This window comes from Ornithorhynchus anatinus, chromosome 4, assembly GCF_004115215.2.
Source record: "Ornithorhynchus anatinus isolate Pmale09 chromosome 4, mOrnAna1.pri.v4, whole genome shotgun sequence".
NCBI lineage: Eukaryota > Metazoa > Chordata > Mammalia > Monotremata > Ornithorhynchidae > Ornithorhynchus > Ornithorhynchus anatinus.
Window position 1 is genome coordinate 7,003,296 of NC_041731.1, and position 9,884 is coordinate 7,013,179.

General features: G+C 58.2%; 1 protein-coding gene across 1 annotated transcript; it reads right to left on the reverse strand.

Annotated features, from left to right (window-relative positions):
• Positions 1-2,347: 2,347 nt before the first annotated feature.
• On the reverse strand, positions 2,348-8,246 carry LOC100082065 (cytochrome P450 11B, mitochondrial-like). The gene is made up of 9 exons (XM_029061912.2): positions 7,553-8,246; positions 6,893-7,048; positions 5,493-5,692; positions 5,203-5,406; positions 4,935-5,089; positions 4,314-4,489; positions 3,967-4,045; positions 3,534-3,722; positions 2,348-3,172 (listed from the first exon to the last, which is right to left on the reverse strand). The coding sequence occupies exons 1-9, from the start codon at positions 7,816-7,818 to the stop codon at positions 3,059-3,061; spliced, it is 1,539 nt and encodes a 512-aa protein (XP_028917745.1). The 5' UTR covers positions 7,819-8,246; the 3' UTR covers positions 2,348-3,058.
• Between the last annotated feature and the right edge of the window lie 1,638 nt (positions 8,247-9,884).

Genomic DNA, 9,884 nt, shown 5'->3' on the forward strand with positions numbered 1-9,884 from the left:
TCCTGCCTCCTCTAGCATCAGGCTGACACCTCTCAAGGGTCTCCTCCTTCATTCAGTCAATCAAAATCAATCAGTCGTATTTATTGAGCACCCAGTGGGCGCAGAGCACTGTACTAAGTAGTTGGGAGAGTACAATAAAGTTACTAAACCGGATCCCTGCTCTCAAGGAGCTGACAGTCTACTGGGCGAGAAAGACGTTAAACTAATTTACACATAGGAGAAAGAAGGAAAAGTATCTAACACTTAAGAGTTAGAGCACAGATGTGTAAATTATGTGCAGATATGCTACAGGTGATTGGGAGTACATGACTGCATAGTTGAGGGCAGAAGTGAGGAAGTATAATGGGGGGGGGAGAAGCAGGGGAGAATAAGGATTAATCAGGGAATGCTTCCTGGAGGATAGTTGTTTTCCAAAAAGCTTTGAAGATGGGGAGAGCGACGGTCTGCCGGGTGTGAAGGCAGAGGGAACTCCAGGCAGGGGATTGATGGTGAGGGAGATGAGAATGAGCCATAGTGAGGAGGTTGGGTTGAGAGGAGGGACGTGTGTAAGCTGGGTTGCTGTGGAAAAGAAGCAAGGTAAAACAGGAGGGAGGATTCTGATGGAAGCAATGATGACGATGGGCTTCTGCGTGGGGTAGAGAGGGGAGTTTTGAGGTATGGGAGACGTATGTACTGTGACGGTCCCTTCTCCTAACCCCCTCCCTCTCCTCGTCCGGTATGACAGAGTCCATCCGTCTCAGAGTCCACCCGTCTCAGCTCACCCAGCTCAGAGAGATGGAGACGGATCTGCCCCGGCCTTAAAGCCCTCCAGCTCTCTCCACCCTGGACAAGGCCTTCTCACTTCCAGCTTTGTACGCTGTGTCACTGCAGGAGGTTCCCTAGGAGCCGACCAGCCCTGGGAACCGAGGTGGAAACCGGTCAGTTCTGGGATCGCCGGCGGGCCGGGCAGCTGACTAGGGGACTGGGGCAGCGTGTGTCTCCTTGGAAACATCGTCAGGGAGGGTGGGCGGCCGGAGTCCGCAGCCCCAGGGTGAGGAGAGCGATGGTCTCAGGAGCTGCAAGTTTTCAGTCAGGGCAGAGAGGACCCAAAAGGCCAGTTAGCTCCGGGAAGCCGGCCCCCTCACAGCCCCCAGGGCTCCCCAAAGATCCCCGCCTCTCATCGCCCCCGCCATACCCCCAAGGGGGCCGCGACAGAGTGGTGACCCCCCTCTCCCTTTCTCATAATTCCCCGGGAACAAACTCTTCCGCAGCCCCCAGGCTCCCGTTCCCAGGTCTTGCCACCCTTATCAAGCAATTTTTCCATGGGGCTCACCCGAGTACTACCCGCTGCGGTGCGAGCCCGTTGCCCCAGTTTGGAAGGCGGGAGAGTCAGGCCGTCTATGGCTAGATCCGGCAGGCTTGGGACCAGATCAGCCCCACATCAGCATAGGGCCCAGCGTGACCTCAAGCAGAGGACAACTGGCAGCTTTGGGCGGCAGCTTCCAGTCAGGTGGGCTCTCAACCGATCACAGCACGAGCCTGAATCTGAGAAGGCCGCCTCAGTGGAAAGTTCCCTGTTTGCTTCAGACCCGTCTAACGCATCGGCCCGTCGAGGCCGAAACTCGACAAGAAATAGGAGGGTCACCCTCCACGCCCCTTGTCCCGAACAGCGGAGTCTAGGACCCATAAAGATGCCGACTGATAGGGTGCCTTTCCAGGCCACGAATAGTTGAGAAGCAGCGTGGCCTAATGGATAGATCATGGGCCTGGATTCTAATTCCAGCTCCACCGCTTGCCTGATAGGTGACCATGGGCAAATCACTTCACTTTTCTGTGCCTCAATTCCCTCATCTGGAAAATGGGGATTAATAATAATAATAATAATAATAATAATGTTGGTATTTGTTAAGCGCTTACTATGTGCCGAGCACTGTTCTAAACGCTGGGGTAGACACAGGGGAATCAGGTTGTCCCACGTGGGGCTCACAGTCTTAATCCCCATTTTACAGATGAGGCGACTGAGGCACCGAGAAGTGAAGTGACTTGCCCAAAGTCACCCAGCTGACAAGTGGCCGAGCCGGGATTCGAACCCATGACCTCTGACTCCAAAGCCCGGGCTCTTTCCACTGAGCCACGCTGCTTCTCTAAGACTGTAAGCCCCATGTGGGACATGGACTGGGTCAAACTTGACAAACTTGTACCTACCCCAGTATTTGGTAGAGTGCCCGGTACACAGTAATGCCTTTAACCATTACCAAAAGAAAAAAGAAAAGGCAGTCACTCTCCAGGAAGGGACGGGGGCTCAGCTAAGAAGAGCAAACCCAAGCCTCACTGTGCCATCCGCCCCTGTGCCCACACCTACCCAGGGAACGCCGCCCCTCTCAGCGATGTCAGGGTTGCGACCTCGAAGCCTAGGAGAATTCTTAGCTGGGGGATGGCGGTTGGGCAAAAAAAAGGGGGTTTCCTCTGCAGCCGACATCTAGGAGCCCGGAGGACTTGGGCCAGGAGGACCTGAGCCAGGGGTGACTGACCCCTTCCAGGGCAGGGTGTGGGGTACAGGGGGCGGGAGGGTCTCTCTGCCTTGCCACTCGCCACCAACGCTGAGCGACAGAAGGAGGCCTGGCGCCCAAGGGAAAGGCTCTTCCTGAGAGGAGGAGGAAGGGGAGGAAGGGAAGAGAGAGAAGGGGATTCTTTGGGCTGAGGGGTGAAACAGAACCTTCTAGGGGATGGGAGTCTTCTGTCAGTTACCGGATTTGGAATGCTTAAGGAGGCGGGGTGGGCCAACTTCTCCAGTAAGCCTTCTCCAATTCTTTCCACCCTCTCCAGCTCACCACGCGGGGCAGAAGGGGATTCACCGAAGCCCAGAAGCCATTCCCGGGCCCCTTCCCCGAAAAGGACCTTGGGCTGCTGTTCTGGAAGAGAACGGGACCATACTGGGGTGGGACTGAGATGGTGGGGGAGGCTGACAGGAGCTGGAGATGGGGGTCCTGGGGGAGGGGTGTGAGAGTAAGAGTCAGGGGCAGGGAAGGAAGGGGGCAAGGACAGAAGTCAGCGAGGGAGAGAGTGGTGAAGGCAGGCCCTATTTGAGGGTGCGGAAGGTGAGGAGCGGGTGCGAGTCCGGCATGAGGACGAAGTGGTACACAGTCTTGAGGTCTTCTCGGGACACCGTCTCCACCTGGAAGTTCTTCAGGATCTAGAACCGAGGTTCCCAGCTTGAGTCCCGTCATCCTCTCCCCTGTCCGTCAGCCCCTCCGCTCCCCTGTCCTTCGGCCTCTCCGCTCACCTGTCAGTCAGCCTCTCGACTCGCCTGGGGGTCAACCTCCCAGGTCTCCTGTCAATCAGCCTCCCGGCTCTCCCGTCAGTCGCCCCCTTCCTAGACTCCACCCGTTGCCCAGTCCCCTCCCGAATCCCACCTCCTTCCTTGGCTTGGCCCTCTGCCCGGTCCTATTCCTTCCAAGACCCCATCTCTTCCCCCTTCCCAGTCTGGGCCATTCCCAGCCCTGCCCCGTTCCCAGGCCCGGCCCCTCACGGCCGCCCCACCACCGGCTCCTCACGTGGCGCAGGAAGAGCACCATCTCCGACTCGGCGAACCGGCGTCCGATGCACTGCCGTAAGCCGAAGCCAAAGTTCAGGGAGCGGAAGTTGTTGTCCTTGCCCTGCCAGCGCCGTGGATCGAAGCGCTCCGGGCAGGCAAACACCGCCGGACTGCGGCCCATGGGGTACAGTGCCACGTTGCACAGCGTCTGTGCGGAGGTGGGGGAGGTCTCTGTGTGTGTCCACCTCCCTCTCTTTGCCCTCTTTGCAGGCCCCAAAGGGTGCTCGGGAGGGACCGGGGAATGTGGGCTGGGAAGTGGGGGGTTTGAACCCGGGAGAGGGGCAGGGGGAAGAGGGTGAGGGGTTAGAACAGGGGAGGGTCTGGGGGCTGGGATGTCGCAGAGTTAGAACCGAGGAGCGGGACAGTGGCAGAGGCCTGGGATGGGGTCTCACTCCAGCTGGGACGTTGTAATTCTGCAGCACGGTGTTCTTGGATAGGTAACGCTGCACCATGATGCCGACGGGATACAGCCTGGGGGGACGGGGCTGGCTGGTCACTTCCTGCCCCCCTCCCCCCGACATACTCAGCCCTCCCCAGGACCCCCAACCCCTCCCCGTCCCCCCACAGCCCCTCCCGGAGCAGCCCAGCTCCCACTCGAGACCCATCCCTCCGGGTTGCCTTCCCCTTCCCAGCCCTTTGCCCCCTCTTACCCCCTCCTCGGCCCGACTTCCTCACCTCCCCGCCCCTGCAGCACCCCCCCCGCCCCTGCAGCACCCCCCCCAACCCTCACCCTGCTCACCGCAGCGTCTCCTTGATGGCCCCCCGGACGAGGGGGAGAGCATTGATCAGCTCCAAGAGGTCGCCGTTGGCGCCAATCCCAGCTTCCTCCGCCGCCAAGACCTCCTCCCTGAGGGTCACCTGCACCTCGGGGTTGCGGGCCAGCTCAAACAGCAGGAACAGCAACGGGTACGCCGTCTACAACGGGGAGAGGGGAGGGAGGGCATCAAGAGGTGGACCAAGGGGATAGATGGGGGAGGCGGGATGGGGGCGGGAGGGCTAGAGGGTCAGGGGTTGCAGCATCAGAGGCCACAAGGTCAGAAGTCCAAGACGGAGTCGGGAGTCCCGGGGTGGGATCAGAGGCGACGAGATCTGAACTCAAGGACAGGGGTCGGGAGGCCTAGGTGGGGTGAGGAGTCTCCCCGCTTCTAGATTGTGAGCCCGGTGTGGGCAGGGATCGTCTCTCTTTGTTGCTGAATTGTACTTTCTAAGCACTTAATACAGTGCTCTGCACACAGTAAGAGCCCAGTAAATACGAGCGAATGAATAAAGAGGGGTCAGGCGTCCAGGCGGGAGGGCCAGGAGGGGATGCAGGGGACCGTCTGGCCAGAGGAGAGGGGAAAGGAAAGAAGGAGAGGCTGACCGTATCCACGCTGCCAGCCGTGAGTTCCGTCATGTTGGCCTTGATGGACTCCAGCGAGAGGTCGGCCTTGATCAGCAGCTCGGCCATGATGCCCGTATAGCGAAGAGGGCGGCCCAGGCAGAGCTCCTGGTAGATGTTCTGCATGCATTTATCGGCTGCGGTGGGGACGGCGCGAGCGGCCGCAGGTCACGCCGGGCCTGCCCGTTGCTCCCCCTACCCACCCCCGCCCCCGGACCGCCTCCCTCGGTTCTCCCCCGGCCCTGCCGACCGTGCTCGAAGATGTAGTCCCAGGAAAGCAGGTGCTGCTCCCAGATGCGGGGGTAGAGGAGGCGGGCCAGGACGGGAGGTAGGTAGAGCAGGGGCAGCGTGGTCTCCAGCATGCGGCCCAGGGCCTTGATGAACTTCAGACCCTCCGGCTGGGGATTTGGTCCCAGCAGCCCTAGCCTCTCCCCGTACAGGGCGAAGGTGCTCGCTGCGGCGGCAACGTGGGGGAACGTCAGCCCCGACGCCAGTCCCCTCCCCCGGCCTCTCCGCCTCCCACCCCCAGCCGGCCGTTACCCTCCACGGTGAAGCAGAAGAGGTCCTGCTGGATGGAGACGGTGATGGAGCCGCGAGGGTTGTGCTGCAGCCGGCTCTGAAGAAGTCGGCTGAAGTCCTGGGCCACGGTGTCCAGCAGGGGCAGGTACTGACGCACCCCGGCCGGGGAGATGATGTCCTGGTTCAGCATCTTCCGGCTCAATCGCCAATCCTGGCCGTTCCTGGGGGGGCCGGGGAGGAGCTCAGCTGCAGGGGGCCTGTATCTCCACCCTCCCGTCCCCCCACCGACTCGCTCCTCAACCTGTCCGTCCTCAGGCCAGGGTCCGTGTCCAAGGCCGGCTGCGGATGTCGCCCGCCCTGAGGCAGGATAGAACTGGCCCGCACCCACCGCACCAACTCCGTGGGACGTCCGACGCAACATTTTGAGGAAGTCCGTTCTGAATGGGTTTTTATTTTCTTCTTTTTTTCATCTTATTTTCATCTTATTTCAGTTCTAAGACCTGGGCTGGGTACAAGCTAATCAGGTTGGCACAGTCCATGTCTCACATGGGACTCCCAGTCTTAATCGAGGCAGAGAGAATGAAGCGACTTACCCAAGGTCACACAACCGACAAGTGACAGAGCCCGGGGTTCTCCTGGGGGATCTCCGACTGCCCCCCGTCCCTCCTCCAGAGTGTTGTCTCCTCCCGGGTCCCCACTTACACGGGGGCCTCTTCTGTGCCAGAAAGAGGGAGGCTGGACATTTCCAAATCTTTTAACTGCCCCGGCCCCTCTCTTCCGGTATGTGGGGGTTGGATCTTGGGTGTATGTGGGAATGGAGTAGCATATGTAATAATAATAATAACTGTGGTATTTATTAAGCACTTATTATGTGCCAAACACTGCACTGAGCGTTGGGGTAGGTACAAGACAGTCAGATCCCACATGGGGCTCACATTCTAAGTAGGAGGGAGCACAGGTATTGAATCCCCATTTTTGCAGATGAGGGAACTGAGGCACAGAGAAGTGACTTGCCCAAGGTCACACAGCAGACAAGTGGGGGAGCCGTGATCAGTACCCGGGTCCTCTGACTCCCAGGCCCGTGCTCTTTCCACTAGGCCACGCTGCTCCTCGAATGTGTGCGCGTGTGGTTCTGGGAACGTCCGTGTGGTGAGCGTAAGTATACGTGGGTGTGTAGACACGGCTTCTTTCTGGCTTTCTCACTGTACTAAGTGCTAAGGAGAATCCAATAAAGCTGGTAGACACTACCTCCGTCCCCAAAGAGTTTACATTCTCTATCTCTCTGCATCTCCTTTCCTGCCTCTGCCTCGCCAAGCCTCTCTGCTGGTATCTGTCTGCTTCATTCTGTGTCTCCCCTGGCTCCCGTTCCGTATCCGGCCCCGGCCCACGCTACCCACCCCCCCTCGGTCCCAGCTGCTCACAGTAGGAAGAGTCCACATTTATGGCGGCGGGTCAGCCTGTGGGCCAGCCAGGGCACGACAGTCATCCTGCGGGGGTGGGTGCCTTCCACCTGGAACAACCGCAGAGCGTCCTCGGGCAGCATCACGTTCACTGAGGTCATCTTGCCCAACTTCTCCCTACCCGGAGAGCGAGGGGCACCACAGCGCTGAAACCTCTCCTTCCTCCCTGCTGCCCCATCCCCGTGCCCTTCCCCACCCACTCATACACCTTCATACACATCCGCATCCCCCCCCCCCACACACTGTCTCCCCCTCTAGACCGTAGAAGAACAGTGAGCGGGTCTAATTCTTTTATACTTTACTCTCCCAGGCAGTTAGTACGGAGCCCTGCACACAGTTAATGCTCAAGAAACGCGATCGAATGAACGATTCCCACCCGAGGATTCTTTCCAGTGCTTAATACGGCGCTCTGCATGCCGTAAGCACTTAATCAACGCTACCTACCAGTACCGCTTCACAAGTTCACGCTCACTCACCCAGACTCCTTCAGACACGGTCAGACACGGTCACACAGCCAGCTCAGGGGGAGGAGGGAAGAGGGGCAGGAGAGATTTGGATTCGGGCAGGTTGGAGTCGGAAGCCTGGGAGCTTGGAGATTGGTTGGGAGAGGGCGGCAGTTACCGGTAGATAGGCCCCAGCTGTTGGAAGAGCTTTTCCTGCTGGTAGTGAAAAGTCTCCAAGCCGTTGCCCCTCCACAGCTTCAGCACCTTTATCCAGCTGTTGCCAGGGCTCTGAGGGATGGCGTCAAAGGGCAGGGCACCCACCTGGGGGGCACCGGCCACCTCCCGGACGGCGCCTTCTTGCAGCACCTGCGTCGTCAGCCCCCGCAGCAGAGCGGGGGCCCATCCAGCTCCGCCTCGCGCGCTCCTCCGCAGCCCCTCCAGCATGACCCCGCCGGCCCTGGCCTTCCTTGGAGCCTTGGGTCTACTCCCCCTGTTCCCGCCGCAGCCTCTGCGTCTCTCTTTCCCGGGTTCCCGCCTCAGTCACCTTCTGTACCCCGGTTCTCACCTTAGCCTACCGTCTGCCCCAAATATTTCCGGCCTCGGCCCTCGTGTCTGTAACCCCGGTTCTGATCTCAGCCCCCCGGGCTCTTCCCCGTCTTGATTCCCACCACAGTCTTTGCAACTCTCCCCCGGTTCCTGCCTCAGTCACTGCGTGTGTCTTCACGGATTTTACCTCAACTCCGGTGTCCGCACCCCAGTTCTTTCCTCAGCTCCCGTGTCTGCCCCGCAAGTTTGCACCTGGACCCCTTGATCCTCAACCCCTGTGCCTGCCTCTTAGCTTTTACCTCAGCCCCCGGGCTTGCTCCCACAGTCTTTACCTCAGCCCCCGTGTTCCTCCCCTTGACTCCCGAGGTTCCCCAACCCCTTGCCTGTGCCTTCTCTCTCTCATCCAAGCTCCCTCTCTAAATCTGGTGCCAGCCCTTTTATCCTGCTCCCCATCTTTCCTCCTCCCTCCGATCAGATAAGCCCAAGGACAGGGCTCTGGCCCCAGATTGTCGGGATCATCGGTGTCATGACGGCCCACGTCTGGATCATGACACCAACAAAGTTCTGCCAATCAGCGGCAGGAAATTCAAAGCAATCCTTCAAGGGAGTCAGGGACAAATCTGAAGGTGCTGGGAGAAGCCGTCAATAGTCAGAGATTTTGCACTCCTGACACAAAACTGGGAAGGGTTTTGATGTGTGTGTAGTGTGTGTGTGTGTGTGTGTGTGCGCGCGTTCACATATTTTACTGTGTTAAGAAATAGGCCCCTATAGACAAAGGGAGGAAAAGACCAGATCCCTCACCTCAAGCTCCTGACAGTCTATCAGAAGAGGCTGGACAAAGGCAGAGCCTGAGTTCTATTATTATATTGTACTCTCCCACGTACTCATCTGCTGGGTGACCTTGGGCAAGTCACTTGACTTCTCTGTGCCTCAGTTACCTCATCTGTAAAATGGGGATAAAGACTGTGGGCCCCGTGTGGGATAGGGACTGTGTCCAACACAATTTGCTTGTATCCATCCCAATGCTTAATACAGTGCCTGGCAAGTAGTAAGTCTTAACAGATACCATAATAATTATTATTATTCAATGCTCTGCATGCAGTAAGCGCTCAGTAAATACAATTGACTGACTGACTTATTGACTGTGTCTTCTCTGTTTCTCCTATGCACGAGCGTGTGCACATATACGGGTGAGTGGTTGTCTGTCTTGTTCCTCTCCCATCAGCCACCCCAGGTCAGGGCCCGTCTCCCCGACCTCTTGCTCTCTGAATCTCATTCCCTGCCCAGAAAGGTTCCTCCGAACCTATTTCTGGATATCAGAGGGGCAGGGAATCCTCACTTAGAGAGGACCAGGTGTTTCATTAACTCAATCCCCAGGCCCAGGTCCCGCCGCCCTGTCCAGGTTACATTCAGAGAGTTTGGGGGAATCAGTCATCTCTCTTCTTTCTGGGTGGTGGAGGATGGGGGTGAGCCGGGAGGAGCTACAAGTCAGGCTGGACTTTGATGAGGAGGCCACATCCCATCCCTTCGCCGACCCAGCTGTTCAACCCACACGGACACACGGGTGGCGGACACTTTTCTACCCAGGAGTTTGGATGGCAGTGCCCAGCCTCCCTCTGCTTAGGCTCCTGCCACTGAATTCTGGGGCATCTGCACCCAGAAGCACCTGGCAAGGGGGTACAAATGCTTTGGAGCTAGTGGGGGCGGAGGGGGCTGGGGGTCTCCAGGGTGCCGGTTGGGGTGGGGAGAGAGCTGGAGGAGTCGGACATAGTGAGAGTTTGACCGCTCTTTTTTAATAGTATTTGTTAGGCAATTACTATGTTTCAAACACTGTTCTGAGCCCTGGGGTAGGTACAAGTTAAGTCAGACACAGTCTCTGTCCTTCATGGGGCTCACAGTTTAAGCCTTTAGTTCGGTGCTCTGCATACAGTAAACTCTCAATAAATACGATGGAATGAATGAAC